This window comes from Acomys russatus, chromosome 8, assembly GCF_903995435.1.
Source record: "Acomys russatus chromosome 8, mAcoRus1.1, whole genome shotgun sequence".
NCBI classification, from domain to species: domain Eukaryota; kingdom Metazoa; phylum Chordata; class Mammalia; order Rodentia; family Muridae; genus Acomys; species Acomys russatus.
The window spans coordinates 69,462,398-69,485,292 of record NC_067144.1 but is presented as its reverse complement, the minus strand read 5'-3'; the positions used below and the strand labels follow the sequence as shown (position 1 = coordinate 69,485,292).

At 48.4% G+C, this 22,895-nt stretch overlaps 1 protein-coding gene across 2 annotated transcripts in view; it reads right to left on the bottom strand.

Moving 5' to 3' along the window:
* Positions 1 to 1,830: 1,830 nt before the first annotated feature.
* The window catches only part of Eva1c (eva-1 homolog C), a 69,768-nt gene continuing 48,703 nt past the window's right edge, over positions 1,831 to 22,895 (bottom strand). The window contains exons 3-6 of one of the 2 annotated variants that reach the window (XM_051150241.1): positions 15,475 to 15,618; positions 11,707 to 11,784; positions 9,383 to 9,472; positions 1,831 to 2,632 (exon numbers count right to left, since the gene is read on the bottom strand). In XM_051150241.1, coding sequence (XP_051006198.1) covers positions 2,253 to 2,632; positions 9,383 to 9,472; positions 11,707 to 11,784; positions 15,475 to 15,618 — 692 coding nt within the window. In that variant the 3' untranslated portion in view covers positions 1,831 to 2,252. The remainder of the gene's footprint in view (positions 2,633 to 9,382; positions 9,473 to 11,706; positions 11,785 to 15,474; positions 15,619 to 22,895) is intronic. The other variant, XM_051150240.1, reaches the window with a different exon arrangement.

Here is a 22,895-nt window from a genome sequence, read left to right as displayed (position 1 = left end):
AGACAAATTTGATGAGGCATTTTCTCAACTGAATGAAGTCTCAAGATGACCCTGGCTTGTGTCGAGTTGACAAAAATTAGCCAGTACAGTGCTGTGATAGGAAGTAGCTGCATCATTTAGTGCTCAAGCCTTATGTCACTGCAACAAAACACCTGGCAAGCCACTTCAGGGAGAAAGGCTTATTTTGACTCACAGTTTCAGAGGGAACAGTCCATCTCAGTGGTTGAACTAGCTGTGTCCTTGGCAACAGAATGTGGAAGGGCTTGTCCAGATAGCACCAATAGGCAAGGAAGCTGACAGTTGGACTTCAAGAACCTGCCCCCCATAATGTACCTCCTCATGCTAGGCCCCCAGATTCCAGCACTACCATCTGGGAACCAATGGTACCCACTGGAACCCAAAAGAAAATTTCTTTTAATTCCACTCCACTGCTGTGAGCCTCCAGTCCACTAGGGGCAGCCTTCTAAATGCTCGGCCACTATTTCTGCCCTTCATGTTTCCTAAGCCCTTCTCTCTCTCTCCTGTCCTGGCTCCAGGGCCCAGCTCCCAGCAGATGTAACTCAAGCTTTGCAATAATTTGAAAGTCATCACCATTTGTGCCCTACGCATGATAATTACTCAGGTTGCTGGATTTTAACCACTAGAAGTGCAGCGGTTTTAAACTCAAACCCAGGAGTCTACAAACTTTCTCTGTGTCAAACAAGACCATGTAACGCTTTCTAGACCATCCTGTCTGTACAAACCGAGGCATGCGCTAAATGTTGCCTCTTGCGTGGATTTGTGTAGCCCTTGAGCTGATGGTAGCTCTTCTGCTATTAAAATGTCAACCTTATGTGTCACTCCTTAGTCACTGCCCCCTTTAAAAACAGTCTTTCACTGGCCTAGAGCGTTCCAAGATGGCTAGAGGTGGGTTGGGAGGAGCACCATGCTTTTCTTACACATGCTCTGGAGGTTGACTCCTAATCAAAGCTTGCAAGGTAAGAAGATCCTTAGCAACTGAGCCATCTACCAGGCCCCCAAAATGACTGATTTTTAAAAAAAAGGGTAAATCTGGGGAACCTGACTCACACCCGTACTCTTAGTACCCACTGGGTAGGAAGATAGACATGAGTTTGAGGCCAGCCTGAGCTACTTGTGAGACGTGGTCTCAAACAAAAACAAACAAACAAACCAAAAGTGAGCTGTGAGGCTGTGTCAACGGCAGGGTGAATAGTAAATAGGATCCAATGTCCACAAGGACAGTGCATTGAAACAGCCCTGCTAGTCCCTCACACTCGATCTAGGGGAAGCTATCACACCAGCCTCTTCCCACACAGATGTGGCAGAAATAACCACAGCCTCCGACGCCCGAGCCGTTTCTCTTTTCTTTAAGAAAATACTGTGAGTCTCTGCTCTAACCAAAGAGTGTTGAGAATTAAAAATCCCTTGTGGGTTAGGCAAGATGGCAGGTGACTGTACCGTGGCTGTAATCCAGCTACTCAGGAGGTTGAGGTGATCACATCTCAGGGCACAAGTTCAAAGCCAACCTGGGATACACAGCCTCATAAATAAATAATAAAAATAAGCAACCCAGTGAGCTTGTGTTTTCTGCTCTGCTCTACCAGTTTAAAGTTTTACAACATATTTACTTTCTCTCTCTCTCTCTCTCTCTCTCTCTCTCTCTCTCTCTCTCTCTCTCTCTCTCTGTGTGTGTGTGTGTGTGTGTGTGTGTGTATGCACACATGTACTGGTGCGTGTCGATCATGACATATGTAAGGAGTTTAGAGGACAACTCGCAGGAGTTGGTCCCTCCGTCCACACTGTGGGTTCGGGAGACTGAACTCAGTCAGGCTTGGTAGCAGTCACCTCTTAACCCACCGAGTCATCTCAATGCTGCCCATCAATGTAATTTTTAATGAATAACTGTGGGTCTCTCCGTGTGTACCATCTCACGAATATACACGAACCGACACCTGGCATTATAGGTGCCGAGTAAATGTGAATCTCAATCATGTATAGAGTTATTAATGTATAGACATGAACTCAAACAAGTACAAGACCCCATGTCTTGCTCCTAATTTATTCCAGGGTGTGCTGTAAACAGTGTGAAACATCCCTTTGACAGCTTTCCGGCTTCACCCATCTCGGATGACACGGCAGATTCTCCTTCACAGAAGGTACAAGTGAACCAGAACTCAAGGAGGCGGGGACACAGGACATTCTGGATCCTTCCTTCTTCAGAAAGTGTGATCTCATCCAGACGCGTCTGGTTTTCAGTAGAAATGGCCCGTGTTCCTTGGAAGTGAGGAGTCCAGGCCACTGTTCATCCATATTTCTTGAATGATTTGCTCCCTGCGCTCAATCCTTTCTGCCAGCTCAGCAGCCTCTAAGGAGCTGTAGGCTGGATATGAAGTCCTACAAAACCTGGACAATTCCACAGGCAACTCGGAGTCTGAGGAGTCCTGCTCTTCCTCCTCCTCCTCCTCGCTGTCCTCTTCGGCCTTGTCGCTCTCTCGCACCAGGTGCTCCCTCCCCTGCCTCAGCTCCTGGAAGTCCTTGGCACAGGACACTCTGATGACCAGGACACACAGTGTGAGGAGCAGGCCGATGCAGACGCTAGACATGAACAGCAGGGCGGCTCTCTCGGGGTGGGCTGTAAGAAGACGCGAACACGTGAGGATCTGGAAGGGTTAATTTTGGATCATAGTTTTGGAGATTTGCCATCCATCATGGCAACCTGTTTTCATCATGGTGGACCAGGACTCAGGGCTCTTCCCAAATGACACTCCTAGTGGGGAACACACATTCAAAACATGACCTGATAGGGGACAGGCCAGATTCAAGTTATAATAAGCACCCGCTGACAGTGTGTATATAGCACAAAGCCTGACTGTGTTCCAATAAAACTTTATTTATAGATTTGAGCTTGGGGCCATTGATTGAACAGTCACTCCTACAGATGTTCAACCTGAGGCCCTGAGGGAAAGCTCCAGTCCTGGAGCTCCTTGTGGGGTGTACTTTGGTGTCCCCAGCATTTTCTTGGTACATTTCAACTGCTTGGAGCCTCTTCCAGGCACACTGGGAAAAACAATGAAGACTGTTGTCCTTAGAGCTACTGTCTTTCCCCCAGGGGTCTAGACTGGAGTCTCAACACTCCTGGGCTGCTAAGATTCCCTTGCAGTGAGGGATCTCACAGCTGAGATCTGACAGGAGAGATGGAACCAGGACGCTTTGTCTTCCTGAAAGTGGACACCTCCCTGGCCAGCTTCCTTCCCACAGCCCAAGCTGCCCCTGGAGCGGCCTTTCACGGCTGTGTTGCTCTTTGTGACCCCCTGCCCGGCATCTCCCCACTCCCTGTAAGACCCAGATGCCTGAATTAACATTTATTTTGGCTGAGGCAAAGACAGCAGATTGTGTCTGTGCGCCTATCAGTACCGCGCTGAGGGGAAAAAGTATATAAAGGATTTGTTCTCACAGAGACACGTGTCCTTTCCATGGGGAGAAGGGTTACATTCATCTCTGGGAGTGGTGGCAGATGGGCTATCTGGAGACACTGACGCTTCTTGAAAGGAAGTCACTAAATAGGAATACCAAAGATGCCAAGACCAGAGGCATCAGGTCGGCCCCTCCCTCTCTCCTGCAGATCAAAGCCTCTTCCGCCCCTCCCCTCTCAGCTTCTGACACAGTTCAGACGCAGCAGCTTGAATGTCCCTCACAGTTTTACGTGTTGGAATGGATACCTTAATACCTCGTGTGAGGTGTTAAGAGGGCAGAGCTTTACTCATTTTCTAGCGTCTTGTGGGTGGGACAGGGTCAGTGTTGGGCAGAAATTAGGCACTTGCGTGTCAAGTTTCTGAGGAACAAGCACCCCCCACAGCCCCCTCCACTCCTGCCTAGGGTGTAGTGGTGAACCAGATCGTTGACTAGGGATCAAGGTCTCGCTCCAGCACAAAACTGATTGGTTGTTTTACCTCTTTGTTTATTCTTAAGGGCTTTTTTTTTTTCGTGCTGAAGTCTAAACTTTACGAGGCCACATGTGCTGGGCAAGTGCTCTACCACTGAGCCATACCCTAAGCCCCATTTTTTAAGGAATTTAGATTAATTGAATTAGGTGAGTCATGATCCTTAGGGCACACCACATGCTACCACAACCCCCCATCTCCCATCTTCCTGTTCTCCAGGTGTCAGTGTCTGGGTTCTTCTCCTGGGATTCAGGGGTTCCTCTTGCCACAGGATCACGGGGGGGTGGAGGGGGGGCTCATGTCATTGTCACTGAGATCCAGTGACCAGGACGGGGAAGATGAGCAGGTCTCAGTCATCCCATTGAAATAAAACTTGCTATTCATACGAAGTGACTGTCACACAGTCACCAGATTACAGGCAAATGGCACGTGGCCTAACCCCTGATGTAGCCTAGACATTTTCCAAAGCCACCACTGGCTGGGAGGTGGTCTTAGGCCAGGACTTTGCCCCACTGCCCCAGACTTAACACACACAACCATTTCCTCCATTTTCTAGAACTATCTGGACCACTTCAGGCTGTTGTGACCCCTTTTCTATCAAGACATTCTTTTTGTTGTGGTTGAACAGAATCTTCACAGTGTTTTGTTGCTCTTGTTCGAACTGTAGCCTCAGTCCACACAGGCTAGAGGGAACGATTTGTCACCTGTATTACAACCCCAGGAGCCCCAGCATGGGTAGCCAGTGGCCCTAAGGCCCCATTTGCTCTCTAGGCCCTGATCTGGGGCCAACACAAGCTCCAGTTCAAATTTAGTCACACCCAGCTAAGCCGCCAGAAGCTTATCACCAGAAGGGTCTATCTCCTGGGGCACTGTGGCCCGAGTCCTCCAGGAGGAAAAAACACAACGTTGTTGGAACCTGGTGTGATGGCGCTTAAGGGTGTGACGGGTCTTTCTGTCAAAGCTGAAGACCCTGGAGCCACTTCAGAGCCCACCCATGTGACAGGTATGCTCTGCTCGCCAAGTGTCCTCCCTGCAAGGGTCATGTATGTGTGATGAAATCTCTCCTTCACAGGGCTCATCTGATGCCCTATAGTTTCTTAGAGGCGACAAGGCTATCCCTGGCCATGGTCCCAGATGCCGAAGACCACCCCAAAGTTCTCAGTAGGTTTGCCTAAGGCTGGGCACACACATATCACAACCCCAAACAATAGGGACAGTGACAGATTATTGAATCACAAAAGGCAGGCCTGTGGCACAGATGAGGCAAACACACAAAGCCATATGTCAATAGGACACTAATTTGGTCTGGGAGGAGTCATGTTATTTATTTAGAGACCAAAACTAGATAATTAGGTCCCTCAGCCAGGGGACAATGGCTCCTGCTGAGGTAGTGAATAAACCAGCTTCCTCAGAATGACAGGCACATACATAAACACACATGCACAAACGTGCACATACACACCATCCCCCACCCAAAGTCTCCCATATCATAAACAAGTACCACAGCCTACACACATACCACACACCATAACATATACACCACTCTACCACAAGTGTATACGCTTGTGTATACACAAGCGTATACACATCACACATATATCACACACACCACTCATCACACTTACCAAATATACCACATGCACCAAACATGCCACACGTACGCATATATAACACATATCACACACATGTTACACACACACACTTCCTCTTTCTCTGAGAAATGGCCCTTGCAGATCAGGCACATAACCAGAGGAGACACTGTCTATCTGAGGCCCTTGAACACTCATGTCCCTTCCACCGACCTCCACGGTTCCCTGCATAGGACAAGTCCCCTGGCTTTGGTTGCCTGTCTGCTTGTCCCCCCCCCCATCTATTTGACTGCATTCGTGTATCAAAGCTGTTTAGTGGCCTGCTTGGGGGAATGTCCTTTCGGGTTCCCTCAGCTTATCAGGAATATTCTCTGCTCATGTTCTTGGTTCGCCCAGCTGTTCTAGCCAGAGGCCTCCCTCTCAGACAATGCCAGGAGCCTATGCTCAGCCTTTGGTCCCTAGTCCCACAGCAAGGCTTCCTCTCAGGCTTTCTAAGATGAACATATGGAAATATTCCACAATAAAATCAAACAACATGCCACCCAGTCCTCACATGGGAGCACTGTTCTGGCATATGGCCAGCTAACGTGAAGGCTCAGAGGATAAAGGCCTGGCCACCTGGATTTGATGTCCAAATGTATGTAAATGACGGTAGGAGAGAGGCGACTGCACAAAGCTGTCCTCTGACGTTCATATGCAAGCCCTGGAATGCATGCACCCACAGACACATTGTGTGTGTGTGTGTGTGTGTGTCTGTGTGTGTCCATGTGAATGTACACCATATGTGTATAGATTCCCACAGAAGCCAAAGGAAGGTGTCAGGTCCCCTGAACTAGAATTACAGGCAGCAGTAAATCTCCTGACGTGATGTTGGGAACTGAACATGGGTCCTCTGCAAGAACAGCGCACACTCTTAGCCACTGAGCCATCTTTTCAGATCTATAAGTAAAATGTGTAAATTGCAGATATAAATATAAGACAGCCCATAATAACACGATTTATTATTGAGCCATTTGCTAACTACTCCCTGTAGTCTGGTCTGCCCCAGAGCTGTCCTAGATGTGGAGCTAGGACAGAGATAAACAGGATGACAGCCATCTGTCCTTAAGGACCTTAGGCCTTCCAAACGTCATCCAAACGTCTATCAGAAGAAGCACACAAGGAGGGAGTGATATTTACATAGTGCAGGGCAAGAGGCGCTAGCCACTCAAACCCTGAAGGCAAAGGCCTTTGTAGAAGCTGATTGACAGCCTGTCCTTCACCCAGCATGAAGCTGGACCCAGCTGCTGTCCATGATGCCCTTGGCAAATGGCCAGCTCCTCTGACCCTCGGCTCCTTTAAGCACAGAATTCGGGTTCAGGGTTCCATCCCCCAGAGTGGTTGCTCTGAACCAGTCCTGCTCCCCCGAACTCAAGCTGGCACCCTGACCTCTAATGTGACTTTGTATGTGGAACTTTCTGGAGCTTCATAGGTTAACAGAGTTCACCAGAGGGTTTCATCAGATAGGATTGGGCTTAGGAAAGCGCTCGCGCGCGCGCGCGCGCGCGCACACACACACACACACACACACACACACACACACACTCGCTCTCCTCTTTCTTTTGGCTCTTTTGGCTCTTCCCACTGCCACCACCCCCTACACACAGAGAAAGAAAAGGGGGAGGGAAGGAGGGAGGGAGGGAGGGAGAGAGGGAGAGAGGGAACGCAGGTGTGGCTGCTGGGCCCTGGCCTGGTGTGCTGTGTATTCAGATGCCGACTCCGGATCTGGCTGCAGTCTGGACGTAGGCATTGCCACGGTCATTGATCAGTGTTGTGTAAACTCTTCACCAGTTATCTCTGATTGGTTAATGACACTGTGGAGGGCCAATGGCTGGGTGAGGGAGAGGAGCAGGAAGCAGGACTTCCATTGCCAGTCGTGGTGTCTCAGGCAGGGACCAGGAGGTGCAGAGTAAAAGAAGAAAGAGAAGCAGCCCAGGCAGGAGCGAGGTAGCCAGTAATTTGGGGTGTGTGGCTGGGAAATAGCAAGACTAGCATGAATGGGTTAGATTAGATTATTCTCTGCCCAGTTATAGTGCTTAAAGCTTATTAATAAATCTTACTAGTCTCTGTGTCATTTGTTTGGGAGCTAGAGCGAGTGATTAGAAAAGGCCTCCCAAATTATAACATCCTTTCAGGTGGCTGACTACAAGCCAGAAGGTGGCTTTTGATCATGAACTTCCAGACTCCCCCAGAATTGTTAGAAAATAGAAACTGTTTCTTAAGGCCCAGTCTGAAGTGTTTCATTGTAGGGTCTAAGCAGACCATGGCGACTGAGAAAGGATGGAGCCGAACAGCCCACCGTGGCTACACCTCCGCCAGCAGCATCCCTGCCTCTCCATCGTCATCCTCCGCTTGAAGGAACTATGAAACTGTGAACACACTTCTAAAACCCGAATCTTCACGTTCTTTTTGATAGTCACTGGGGTTCAGTGAGAATGGAAATGGGAGAGCAGTTGTAAGAAAACAAGAAGCCAGTAGCCATTCAGCTATGGCAAGCCTGCAGGGGGTGGGGCGGGTTGGGGGGTGGGGCGAGGTGAGGGGAAGGAGGGGGGTGGGGCAAGGTGGGGGATGGGGGAGGTGAGGGGTGGGGGGTGGGGCAAGGTGGGGAGTGGGGGTGGGGGAGGTGGGGGGTGGGGGAGGTGGGGGGAGGTGGGGGATGGGGGAGGTGGGGGAGGGACACTGAGTGGGAAGATGATGCAGTGAGTGGTGCTGGGGCCAGGCTCTCTAGCTCCTGCAGAGGTCTTTCTCTAAGGCTTAATTTCCCTCTGAGGAAGCTCTATCCCCAACAGCCCCAGCCTAGGAGGCTTGAATTGCAACATCCTGATACTATGTAGTTTACCAAAGGTCTCAGAGTTTCTGGCCTCCGAGATGCCTCGGTGGTTAAGAGTGCCACCTACTCTTCCAAAGGTTGTGAGTTCAATTCCCAGCAACCAAATGGTGGCTCATAACCATCTATGGTGGGATCTGATGCCCCCTTCTGGCATGCAGGTGTACATGCAGGCAGAATACTATATACACAATAAATAAATATATTTTTTAAAAAAGACTTATATATAAAGTTTAGTTCCCTTGGTGGCTTGTACCATCAAAAGAGAGTGTAGGATCTTGCTCTATTTCTTTCTCTCCTTCTTCTCTGGTTCAAGATGGGGTCACTCATGATGCCCCTCCCTCACCACAGCCCCCAAAACTAGACATTGAACTTGACCTCCAGGACCATGAGCCAAAATATACCTCTCTTAACTTCAGGAGCCACCTGGTCTTGTGCCAATGGCGATGAAAAGCTGACTGATGGGTACCCTCCTTGAGGACAAAGCCAGTGCGGAAACTTACGTCAACATTCCAAGGTACAATCTGTCCTAGGACATGCCGGAAGGTGGCAAAGACAGTGTGCATTCCTCCCCAGAGAGGGCCTCACACAGCCAGGCCTGGCGCAAGCCTTCAGCCCTGGGGAGATTAACGAGGAAACCTTTGCAACCGTAGTAATTGTCAGGCTGAGGCCACTGTGTCATCACTGTGTCATGACCTGGTTTGCTTCTACATGATCTGCCTTGGTTTTCTTCCAATTGTAGAGAGTATTCAATAGTTTGATCTTCCAGGCCCAATGAAAGCATTTCTACTTGAGATCAAACCCTCCATTAACCCTAACCCTAATCCTAACCCTAATGGATTCATGTCTGCAACTGTATCTGAATCCTATTGCTGTACAAGTGGATGTCACAACACTGCGGCTGCCACTTTCTTCTAGTTATTCTAGGATTTAGTACTTGCCAGTGAGAGTGTGTAAACCCTTCCGCGTGCCTAGTTCCCACTTACCTCGAATGTAAGCAAACGCAGCCAGGGAGTTGCTGACGATGATGCCATCTTTCCGCACAACCCTCGAGCCGCTTGGGTTGAATTTCGTACCTGCAACATGCAAAGGCCACTGGTCAGAGCTGTGTGCCTGTCCTGAAAACCCGGCAAATCTTCACCCAGGCCTGCCACAAGAATTAAGTCACAGACATCACACCATCGGTTTCTCACTAAACTGTGGGGGACTCCGAACACTTAGTGCTGAGGCCTGAGTGTGAAACGTCACGTGTTTGAAGACTTGGTCCTCTAGCCATCAGTATGGCATGGAGAGGCTGTGGAAACTTTGGAAAGTGAATCCTTGCAGGAGGAAGTAGGCCATGGAGTGTAGGCCTTGAGGTTTGTAGCCTGGCCCCACTTCCTGTGTGTCCTCTGGTTCTTGACTGTTTCACAGTCCTTCGCCATGAACCAAAATGAATCCTTTCTGTCTCGTGTTGCCTTTCTCAGATATTTTGTCCCAGTAACAAAAGTATCCATCTAACGCAGATGCCATCTCTGAAAATATCAAACGATTGAAGGGATCCAAAATACTTCCAAATGTCAATTCCAACTTCAGGTGTAGCCATGGACCCTACTCCAGCACAGAACACATACAGGCAGTGGCATCCATGGGGCCCCGGAGGATGCTAAGTAAATCTCAATTTATGTCTCAATTTACCCTGGAACTTCTCTTTGCTCTGTGGACCTGTGGTTGTAGAGGGAGTTCTTCAAGAATTGTTTGTTTGATATGTCTCACACACACACACACACACACACACACACAAACATATGGCTGATGTGCTTCCGGATGCAAGGGGCCTGCCTGGTGGACACTTAGCAAGTGCTGATGGGTCAGTATTGGAGCTCAGGGAGGCCTGGGAGTACCACACAGGACAGAGGCATCTGAGAGAGATGCTGTGGCTCTTGGGGCTGTTCTGAAGGGGAGTGGGGATCCTTCAGGATCAGTGGGAGTCACGTGAGAGAGAAGGGTGGTGGTGAGCCAGCCTTCACCTGTAGCTTTGGGCTAAGAATGGGAGCAAAGTGCGAAGCCAGTCCTCCATGTCAGAGAGGTCTGTGTCCATGTGTCCAAAGAAAAAGTACTCAGAAGAAATTTGAATGTGTACAGATTTTTCTTTTCATTCATTCTTCCTTTCTTTTTTCTTTTCTTTCTTTCTTCCTTTCTTTTTTCTTTTCTTTTCTTTCTTTCTTTCTTTCTTTCTTTCTTTCTTTTTTTCTTTTTTGAGGCAAGGTTTCTCTGTGTAGCCTTGGCTGTCCTGGACTCACTTTGTAGACCAGGCTGGCTTGGAACTCACATAGATCCTCCTGCCTCTGCCTCCACAAGTGCTGGAATTAGAGGTGTGCACCATCACGCAGTTTCTTTTCATTATTTCTTAATACAGCAATGATGGTTTGCATGACGTTAGCACTATACTAAGGATTATCAGCAATCTAGTGGTTAAAGTCTACAGGAGGATTGTGTGGGTTCTGTGTAAACCTCTCCCTGTTTTGTTTACGGGACTTGAACACCTGCTGACTTGAGTGAGTGTGGAGAGTTTTAGAGTCCTTCTCTAAGATGCAGAGGGGCACCTAAATGTCGCTATCACAATGGGAGGGGGCATAATAAACAAAACAAAACAGCACAAGACCAAACCTCTGCTCCCCAAAGCTAGCATCTTATGTGTTCTACAGGGTCTCTGCAGTTTCCTCAAGAACTTCATGGGCCGAATTTGCTCTATGTGCCATTAAGCAAATACTCAGGCTGACAGGCAGGCTCGGTGAGTACAGGAAGTTGCTGTTAAGACAGGGAAAGGAAAGAACTGACTCTGACCCCCACACTCACATATATGTATGTGCTCATACCTATCTCCACATACACACATAAACAAATACATATTAAAATTAGATTAAAATTAGAATATCTATGTCCCTGCTTATATAATCCAGGTGAGGAGCAGGGTAGCAAAGTGGCCCGGAAGGGCTGGGAAGGTCAGCTGGCTCCAGCCCCGGCTTTGCAACAAGCTCTTTGTATCGGCAAGAACCCAAGTTGTTTTAGAGAAGATCTATTGTCCAAAGTGATTTTTATTATTTTCTTTTAGGAAGAAATGGAAAAATGGAGGAGAATGGGAGTAAACCTATTCTACTTGTGATTTTTATTTTATTTCTTAAAGCAAAACACTGGCTGTGGTATGTGACCACCAGCCACACCATGTTGGTAGCAGCAGAGCAGGCAGACACCTCTGTGGCCTCCCCACTCCAGCCCTGTGTGCTGACTGCGCTCAAGGGGAATGCTGCGAGTGAGCCATCGAAATTACCAGAGTCCTCATCTTTCTTCAGAGAAGGGCTTAGGTTAGCAACGGCTGGATCGGCCGCTATGAGTATGTTCTTGGGAACTAAAAACAAAAAAGAAGCATTTTAAATACATGCTATATTAAAAGACTTTTGAATTTAATATATATTTAAAGTACAATGAAAATATATTTGCAAAATGCTTTCAGATAACTTACTCACACACACACACACACACACACACACACACACACACACACACAGGCACAAATGGCAATATGAGATCATCAAATGCCCAAGACAGGTGATATATTTGTGTATATATGTATATATTTGCAGTATGTTTTTTAAGAAGCTGAGATTGTAGAGATGGCCCAGAGGTTAACAGTGCCGAGGGTCTAAGTCTGTTCCCAGCATCACACTGGGTAGCTTACAACTGCCTGTAAGTCCAGCTTCAGGGGACCCACCTCCCTTTTCTGGTCTCTGCAGGCACCTATAGGCACACACCTCTGCACAAATATACTTATTTTTATGCACATCTATTTAATATAAAACAAATAGTTTCTTTTAAAGGACCTTAAGACTGAGAAAGCTGAGGTAGCAGCTAGAAGCCACTTGGATGACACAACAAGACCCTATCTCAAACAAAACATGAGGGAAATAAACAAACCACAGTACACTCATCTGCTGGGAAATATTAGTAAGAAGAAGAACACACCACATGGTCTGTGGGAGAAGCCAGTCACCATAGCCTATCTACTGTACAATCCTATGTACATAAACTGCCTAGAAAGGGTAAATCTAGAGATGGAGATTGATTAGTGAGTTGCTAAGATGGGGGAAGGGGGTGCAGAGCATCAGAAACTTTGGGAGGGGAGCTATGAAAATGTGGGGACAATTGCATAGCTGTAAATGTACTGAAGTCCACTGAGGCATCTCACAGTGGGTGAGCATCAGCCTGGAAGAAGGCCTCCAAAAGCTCTGAAGAGGGATCCTAACATATCTGAGGTACAGGAAAGCGAACTGGCCAGTCAGGACCGGCTGCAACGTCTCCTGCTCCTACTCTACTTTTTCTCTGAACTTTCTGCCTTGTCACTTCATCATAGACCTCGAGGAAGCTGCGCTCACATAGTTCACTAAATATAAAAGGAAGAATGGTTTGTGAAAGATCTGAGGTTCAAAGTGTTGGCTATGCAGAGGGTTCAGGGGTATCCCAGGATACCTGAGACCTAGAGAGAGAGAGAGAGACAGACAGAGAGAGAGAGACAGAGACAGAGACAGACAGACAGAGACAGACAGAGAGAGAGACAGACAGAGACACAGAGACAGACAGAGACAGAGAGACAAAGAGACAGAGACAAACAGGGACACAGAGACAGACAAAGAGACAGAGAGAGAGACAGAGACACAAAGACAGAGAGAAAGAGAGACAGAGAGAGTTATGAAGGTGAAACATGCTGCTGCCAACTGGGGTAAGGGAAAGGACGCCAATTATTCTAGCTGCAGAAAATTGCTTATTTTCATTTTTGCCTCAGCCCAGATGCTATCTGGGAGAAGTGGCAACAGGAAGGAGAAGTGAAGCCAACACAAACTAGGCAAGATCCGCAGCTTTCACAGAGACCCCGTAAGTCATCCCCAGCTACAAGAAAACCCTACTTCCTTCTCTGGGTGCTTAACTAAATTCTTCTGGAGACATCCCAGGACCAACAAGCTGAGAGCAGCCCTAAACTGTGAAACTTCCCAATCCAGGAGACCTTGGCGCCTGTGTGCCCATCAAGGATGAGGGCGGCTTTCCGGAGAGGCACAGCAGAGGTTCTGTGAGAGACACTCTTGGCGGGCAGGACACAGCACTGACCCCGAAACACCTCAGTACCCAGACAAATGCTTTCTAGTTCAATCACCTTTTACTCATCTCTGGGCTCCAAGAATGCTCTCCCCGATTTCCTGGCAGAAGGAAACCCCTGGATGTGTTATCGTTCCCTGCCAGAGAGGCATTTCTTCCCCAGGTCTGTCTCTTGGCTCATTCTCAAAATGTGGTGAGCCAAGGCTCCCTGCTCTCCACAAATGCCAGAGGCTTTACAGATTCCGAATTGTGGGGAGGAGCTTGGAGAGGAACAGCACCCTGGGATGAGCTTTATCAGACAGCCCACCGGATCGTGTAGCTGTGAGACTCAGGTCACCATGGGAACCTGCCTGTTTAGTGTGTGAAAATGGTACGTGCCTGTAATCCTAGCACCTGGGAGGTAGAGACAGGCACATCAAAACCTCGCAGTCATCTCCGACTATACAATAACTTTGATGCCATCGTGGGCCTGTTTTAAAAATGATTCTTCAAACTGGTTCGGAATGGATTATGGTGATGACATAGTTACACTGGCAATGCTAATGGCTGCATAATTTGATCGAATATTCTAAAAAGCTTAGATTGTATGTTTGACCAGGCACTCCCTGGATTTTTCTCAATAAAGCTGTTTCAACACGCAAAGCCTAAGGAAGGACAGTCTGTGTGGGAGGCATCGAACTCTTCCGTGCTGAGCTTCCCACTTCCCCTCCACCTCGAAGCTGACTTAGGAAAACCAATCCATGCGTCGAGGTTACAGATTGAACCAGCATAGTGCCCCGAAAACAGCTGCTGACTTGCTTTTATGTAGCTTCCTGAAGACAGGACCCAAGTAGAGCCAGGGTTTTGTTTATCCCTTGAGGACACTGGGACAGCAAAGGGACTGCTGTAACCCATGGACACCAGTGCTGCACTGCATCCGCCCTGAGGCCTGTAGCTACAAGAGCTGTTGGTAGCACAGCGGCCTAGTCGCCGAGGGCCTCTAAATGATACTGGGAGGCGAAGAGGAGCCAAATAATACATCTATGAACTCACGTGACACCAATACATTTCAGGGCTTTCTGAACCAAGACAGAAATAGTCCATTCTCCGTGACCTCAACTTTGTCCCTGGTTGCTGGATTCATCCCCGCTCTCCCCATCCACTGCCAATCTGATTACCTGATGTGCTCTCGAAACAATTTTTGGCCAAAGAAAAACCCCCATTGCTTATCTGATGCAAATGCCATAAACAAGAAAAGTCTGGAATGTGAGACAAGTCAGGCTCTTTCTGTCAGTGGCTAGGTGGGGCGGGCACCCTTAGGGGCGAGCACCTATGCCAATGGACACTCCGGGTGTCTGTTCCTTTGGTTTCAGCTAAAACCTTTCTGGGAAAGAGATGCCGTGTACATTCAAAAGTATTCTTGTCTGTCATTATCATTATTGTTGCTGTTTTGAGATAAGGACTTCTATGTAGCCCAGGCCAGCCCTTAAATTACAAGCAATCCTTGTGCCTCAACACTCTTCCCCCCCCTCCCGCCCCACCCCCCCCCCCCCCAAGAGCTAGGATTGCAAATGTGCACTGTTGTGCCTGCTTCCTGTCTGCCACCATTATGACATGAACTGAGCATGCCCAGAGGAGTGGCCTCCTGCCATTTTCACCTTTTAAATGTCTACCCCATGATTCTGAGCTAAGCCTAAGAATGCTTCAGCTACCTTTCCTGCTTGCACTGTGAACTTCAACTGCGCATGCTCAGTACTGCTGACTGACTCACAAGGCGCTTTGCTAGGTGAGTGTGTGTAAACTTGAATGCCTCTAGTGCACTCCTTACTCGCTGTTCTTCTACCTCCTGTCGTGCTTGTTGGCTATGCACTAGCCACTCTGTGCAATTAAAGTGTTGCACACTCCTCTCGGGACGTGGCTACCATGTCTTTAACAGTCACATGTTCATGGAGCTGGTTGAGAGTTGTCTTACCACATGCGTAGGCAACAGTGAGGTATTTTTTCACTCCTGGAAGACAGGGGCTTCCGAAGTGGTAGTTATCGACGAGGACCTTACATCTCTGCTTCCCATAGCACCTCCTGGACAGGACTTGCAAAGCCGTGTAAGACAGGCAGTCTGCAAGGGAAGGGGCAGTGAGAGCGTCAGGCTGGCCTGCACTTGTCGCCATGCAGTTTACAGCGCTTGCTATACGTGAACGCACAGAGCTGATCAAACAAAGACCGTTTCTCTGCTGGTCTGTCTCATTGAATCGCCTAGGATTCATCAGCCCTGGCCATCAGTCCTAGGAAGCCCCAAGTTAGGCTTAAACCCGGCTGGCACCATCTTGAAATTCTGGTGTAGTCTTTGTCAAAGGACCTGGATGTTTGCCTCGCACTGGGCTCTGCAGAGCTGTAATTGGCAGTGGACACAGAGCAGATGAAACACACAGAGCGCTGAGTGGGGCTCTTATTCACTTCACTTTGAAATATTTGCCTTGCTTAAGACTCTTCTACATGGCCATAAGCTCTGTGTGGAAGGATGGCTCTCCTGCTCATTTTAGAACCCCCATAACCTGGCCCACTGTAGGGCCCCAGCAAGCGACCACCAAGCAGATGGAAGAATGAACTAGCAAGCCCAAGGTCCTGGTTTTAGCACAGGATCACAACAGCCACAGCTTGGGTGGATTAGCTGTACTGTTCTGGTATCCCCCAAAATTCATGTGTTGAGGGCTGCAGTGGCTCAGCAGCTAAGAGCTGCTCTTCCAGGGCTCTTGATTGTGCCCAGCACCCACATAGAACAGCTAAAGGCTGCCTGTAGATCTGCCTTCCAGGGATCTGGTGTTCTCTTCCGGCCCCCAGGGTAAACCATCCATGAGGAGACAGAAACAGGTGAGACCCTGGTACTGACTGGTCAACCAGCCTAGCCTCCTTATGCGCTCCAGGTCAGGGGGAGACGCTCAAGAAACAAGGTGGATGGCATCTAAGGGGCAACACCAGAGGTTGGCCTCTGGCCGACGTACACACATGCACCCGTGTATCCTCACACACATTTACATGTGCATCTGCCCCACACACAGACATACATACACACATGTGCATTCTCTCTCTCTCTCTTTCTTTTTCTTTTTTTTTTTTGTTTTTTTTTTTTTTGTTGTTGTTGTTGTTGTTTTTTGATTTTTTGGTTTTTTGAGATAAGGTCTCTCTGTGTAGCCTTGACTGTCCTAGACTCGCTTTGTAGACCAGGCTGGCCTCGAACTCACAGCGATCTGCCTGCCTCTGCCTCCCAAGTGCTGGAATTAAAGGCATGCACCACCATGCCTGGCATGTGCATTCTCTCTCACGCATGCGCGTGTGCATCTGCCCCCACACAGGCACATACACACATGCACACACTTGCATTCTCTCTCACGCATGAACATGTTCATCTGCACATACACAGGCACATACATGTACACACACAGTAATAAAAGAGGCTGCTGGCTCTGTCTCCCCTTGTGATGCCCCTGTGCCGTGAGAAAATGCAAGCCCTCGGACTTGGATGAGAGGCCGGGCCATGTGCTTACATTTCTCAGCCCTCCAAACTTTGAGCTAAATAAACTGCTATTCTTTATAAGTGGCTTGGTTTCTGCTCTTTCATTAATGGTAACAGAACACTGACTGTGGCTGGAATCATGGACTCACACATCTGCTGTGGTTAAGATTCAACACAATCTCAGCATCTGGAAGAATACTGTAGTGACTAAGAACACGATGACACGCTGGCCGGTCATGGGCCTGTGTCATCATCAGCTGAAACCCTTCACAGATGAAGTCTGGTGTCCCTCACTCACCTGAGGGACCTGGTAACCATCCCTGTCATCAGGCCACCTGGTGTTACTTAAATGTCCTCTCACAGTCTTTGTGCTACAGAATTACTCCCCAGCTTCATGCTACCGGGAGGAAGACAGGTCTAGTGAGAAGTCTTCCAGGCATCAAAGACATGACCTCCATGGGGGGTGCTAGCCCCTGGTCCCTCCCTTCCTCTTCCTCCCTTTTTGGTGTCCTGATCATGAGGTGAGCAGCCTTGCTGAACTGCACACTCCTACCGTCACATGCTCCGCAGCACAGGCCCAAGTGCACGACAGCCAACCAACCATGGGCCAAACCCTCTGAAAACGCAGTCAAAGCAAACCTCCCATCTTTGTGAGTTGATTATCTCAGGTGTTTTGTTTTAGTACAAAAACACTAACACAGGAGGGAAAGTGGTGCTTGCGGAAAAGGCCAAGGTACGTTCACAGCTTTCGTCGAAGTTATCTGCCCTCTTTGTTCTAGTGAAGGAAAAACCGAGTGCACGATACATCCAGAACTAAATGGTAAGGCTTAAAACAGAGGTGTGGGGGAAGCGAGTGGAGAATCAACCACAGGAGGGGGCGGAGGCCACCATGATTAGTAGGGAAAAGAGGGGCCTATCACCCCAACATATTCATTTTAAGGTCTTTCCCCACATGTTGAGAATTAACATGGTCTTAAAATGGAAAACTATAAGTGAGGTTGCTTGCTTAAAAAAAAAAAAAAAAAAAAAAAAAAACAAGTTTTTTTGAGCTCGTGCCTCCTTCCTTCTATAGCCCAGGTTAGCCTTGAACTTGTAGCTATCCTCCTTACTCAGTCTCCTCAATGCTCCACACTGGCAGCTTTCTTAATGTGTTCAGTTTGTCTCATCTTTAAGACAAGGTTTCACTGTATATGCCAAGCTAGATTAGAGCACTATCCTGGGCCATAAAATGAGCTTCCTTAAATGCAAAAAATAAAATCTGTGTTGAAATAGGAGCCAGTGTTTAAATGGTGAGAGGCTTTGGGTATGTTTTTAAAAATGTAAAATTTTCTGTAATATTATTCAAGCTATTCCTGGTAAAACTTAGTTTTTCCCAGATGCTACAGAGAATATATCCAGGAAATAGCTCTGCCCTGTCAGTGGTCTTCCGCATTACTCGCTTGTTGTTTTGTGGGTCACAAGGCTGAGTAGATATATTTTTATTGTCTTCAGCAACTTCATTACTTAGTGTGTGTGTAAATGCTGGTGCCTGTGGAGGCAGAGGTGGTGGGCCGGCCCTGCGGCTGGTGTAACGGGTGCTTAGGAATCCAGTTTGGTGCCTTATCAAGTACAGTACATGGTCCTAACCACAGAGCAGACTCTCCAGCCCCTATCAGCTTTGTTTTTAAAAGCTGCCTTAGATTTTCACCCATTTGTAACACCCTGTGGAACATTCAAAGGTTTCTCCGCCATTTTTACCACAATAAGGGACACCACATTGAACATGCTCAGAGCTGAATATTTGTAGGCAAATATGGGACTTTCCATAGGAATTCGTGGTCACAGATTGCTGTCAAAGAATGCCAAAAACGTGAGCACTATGACACACAGACAAGCTTATGTTCTAGAAAGCTTATGCTGTCTTAGAGCTACGACCATTTTAAGGGGAGGGAGTTGTTATTGGTGTTTTCTTGAGCCTGGGTCGCACGTGGCCCTGGCTGGCATCAAACTCACTATGTAGCTTAGGATGGCCTAGAACTTCTGCTCCTCCCGCCTCCATCTCCCCAAGCACTGGCATCATAGACGAGCTGCGCCACGCCCAGTTATGCAGTGCTAGACTCATCCCCAGAGCCTGGAGCCTGCTAGGCAAGCGCTGAGCCCCATCTCCAGTCCACCCTGGATGCAGAACCTCCTAGGTCTAAGATTCGAGGACTCCTGCTGATAGATTCTGACTGCCCTCCATACTTCAGCACGACAACTTATCGTGTCTCAAAGACTTTATCTTAGCCGTGACCCCAGGAAGTGTCCAAGGTAATTGAGGTCTGACTCAGGGCTGCCTGGTCCTTTATTGATGCAGAGCTCTGGGCCACTCCCAAGATTTTGTTTTTCCTTTAAAGGTGGTTATTTTCCGCCCACACGGGTTTTGCTTCTGTTGCTGCCAAGCTCCCTCCCCACCCCCACCCCCACCAATACATGTGATAGCAAGATATTCGACCATTTGGAGTCTTAGTTTTTGGCAATTGCTTAGCACTATGACTGAAGTTAATCACACTTGCAAGCCAGTGTTTATTTAAGATAATTGGGCTGGCTGCTCTTAAGTGGCCCTGGCTTGGCAGTGGAGAGTTCCTGGCACCTTGATGTTGGCTGAAAAGCTCAGGCCTGCCCACACTTGGCCTTGGGACAGCCTTAGCCCAGCCTTTGAGGCCCATTGTGTGGTTTCTCGTTCTCTTATTAAGGAAATAGCAGAATCCCTGGAGCCCACCCAGAAAATGTGACCACAGCAGGAAATGACACACCGCAGTGGAGGCACACCCTGGTGCCCAGTTCCCTGGGAAGGTTCCCTCCAACCCCCATCCCCACCGCTGGCCTCCAGTGAAAGGGCTGCTTTGATTGGTGCACACAAGACCTGTGATGACCCACTGACCTCACGCCTTTCTTTCATTTTTTTTTCCCCCTCTCTCAGAGGAATTCCAGTGGTAACAGGTCTGGCTCACTTTGAGACCTTTCAGAAACGCCTCTGACTGGGCAGCCCTCAACACAAAGAACTCAGACCTCACTTTGTTTGACCCCCCCAGAGGATTGGGGTCAAGTGGGCAGACTGAAGCAGAGTACTAACATTTGTAAGCTGTCATTTTTTGTTGTCACCTACTAGTCGATGTTCACCTGCTGGAGCAGCAGCAATGCCGCCCCAGGCTCACACCGGAAGCACACTTCTCGTCAGTCCTGGAAGCTGGAAGTCCAAGACTGAGGCTCCAGCAGGGCTGCCTCCCCAGGGGCCTCTGGCTGACTTGTCTGTCTTCACGAGCCTGTGTGTCCTGGCTTCCTCTTATTATAAAGGCACAGACCAGATTGTTCAGGGCTCACCCGAATGGCCCCACATCAACTTAACGTCCCCTTTAGTAGTTCTATCCATAAGTAAAGGCAAGTGCTCAGGTACTGGCAGTAAAGAGTTCAGTGTGTGTTTTGGTGAGGCATCTGGGCAGTATTCAAGTTTGAAGCCTCCTCTTCCCATGTGCACCAGGCCTGGTCTATGCAGTATCATAGAGAAGAGGAGTTTGGCTTCTTCTTCTTTTACTCCCTTTTCCCAGGAGAAGCCAGCTGCCACTTCATGAAGACACCCTGGGCCTGTGAGGTGGTGGGTGGCAACTGAAGCCTGTTACCAACAACCAGGGCCAATGTTCCACCCTATCAGTTGCCCACCTTGGAAGCACAGACCTCCAACCAGAGTAACCTTGGGAGACCCACACACACACACCCAAGGCAAGAACGTCCACTCTCGGCAGCCCCTGAATTCCTGCCCCACAGAGGCTGCAAGATGATGCGTGTTTTATTGGAGCCTTTTTAAATGTGGAGTGTTGTATTACATAGTAATAGGAAGTGAACACGCAGGGTGACAATTAGGAATGTGTGGCTGAGAGGGGTGGCTTTGGGACTGGGCAGTGGGCAAGTTAGGAGGACCCAGAAGACTTTTGGAGAAAACGTAGGGGTTTTGATGAAAAGCCTGGCACACATCTTCCTTATATCCTGAAGTCAAAAGAAGCTCCAGTGTGGGCTCACCTAGCTTAACCCTGAATGGGTTCACTAAGCCAAATGTCCCCTGCCCCCTGGCCTGCCCCAGCCATTGATCTGAGTGGCTGCCATGTCATACAAATACAACTATCTACCTGCAGGAAACAAATAGCTGTTCGAAGTACTGCCCTAAACTATACTGTGCAAACCGAGGCTGTGCCATGCAATCAGCGCTGATGACCTCAGCACCTGCCTTCCCACCCTTGGCCTGGTCTGCTGCCATTCAGATAGGAAATGCGGGGGGGGGGGGGTGGCGGGGGGGCCACTGTCCACTTTGTGGTCCCAGAACACAGTTGCAGGTGTGAGAACTCTCACCCCCTTGTGCCTAGTGTAAGCAAGAAAGTGTGTCCCATTGAGTCAGGCACTGAGCAGCCCTAGAGATGTATATCACCGCACAGTACTATCACCCCTGTGACTTCAAGAGCGGTGTGCGTGCACACACACACACACACACACACACACACACACACACTAAAAGCCACCATGGAAGGAGGCATCTCATAGTCACTTAGTTCCTCTTGAAACTATTCTACTCAACACAGACAGAATCAAAAGTGCTCATCACTAGCCGGGCATGGTGGCGCACGCCTTTAATCCCAGCACTCGGGAGGCAGAGGCAGGCGGATCGCTGTGAGTTCGAGGCCAGCCTGGTCTACAAAGTGAGTCCAGGACAGCCAAGGCTAACACAGAGAAACCCTGTCTTGAAAACCAAAACCAAAACCAAAAAACTGCTCATCACTAAAGGGCCACTGATAACAGTGTTTTACATAGGAGACATTAAATTGGGAGGGAGCTAGGCTGGGAGGTCCAAGGGGAGTTGAATGGAGGTAGTATAGGGTAGATAGGATAAAAATACACTTTATACATGTATGAGATTTCAAATAATAAACGAAATGTTATTTAAAGAAACCAGTAGCCAGCTCTAGGTAGCGGCACCAAGCTACAAGTTCAGAAATATTGGAGTGTGGGATACTTACAGGAGGAAAGGCAGCCAAGGGTGACTCTCTGCTCTGCTAAGAGCTTGAAAAAAAAAACCAGTGAACTCAGGCAATCATCAATCAATCAATCAATCAATCAATCAAGACTCCAGCAGGGGGGATGGGGGAGAAGTGCTGGAGGCGATGTGTGCCAGTACAAAATGTGGGGACCTACACGCACACGGGCACTCATAAGCCAAAGAAGGAGAAGAGTTGAAAACAATATCACAGGACTATTTTATGTCTTAAGTTGGAAACCTTCAGGGAAATCAAATACCAGTCAGCCACAGGTGTAGGGCAACCCAAAGTTGTGCCTCGCTATTTACATGTGCCAATTGGTACACGGGTGCTTGTACATACAGATTTGAGTTTATACGTATAAGTCAGGAAGCATTCTGATGATTTAAAGAAGCCCCGCCCTCTTTTGATATAAAACATGTGGGAATTTATTCCAAAGAAATAGTCCATTAAAAAAAAAAAAAAGCTACCAGCACACACTCATCTACAAGTGTATTCTGAAACTCAAGACAACAAAGCCCTCCCAGCATGAATCAAAAAAAATAAATATCTTGTCATTTGATGGTCAAACTTGTAGCTTCTTATTATTTATTGCTGTTTGATGTTGTCTCTGTGTTTGTGCCAAAGACAATGAGGATGTCTTAGAGCGTTTGAGAAATCGCCTCCTCCCCGTCTTCAGATGCTAAAGCCATACTGAGCTGTTGTGGAAGCCAGGATGGCCCCTGGCCACGGCGTGCCTGATAGACCACTTCATCTCCACTGGAGCCTGCAGAAGGGTGTGCGAAATCTACAGCACGAGGCCCCGCCAGACTTCAGCTCATAGGCATAGGAAAATACACA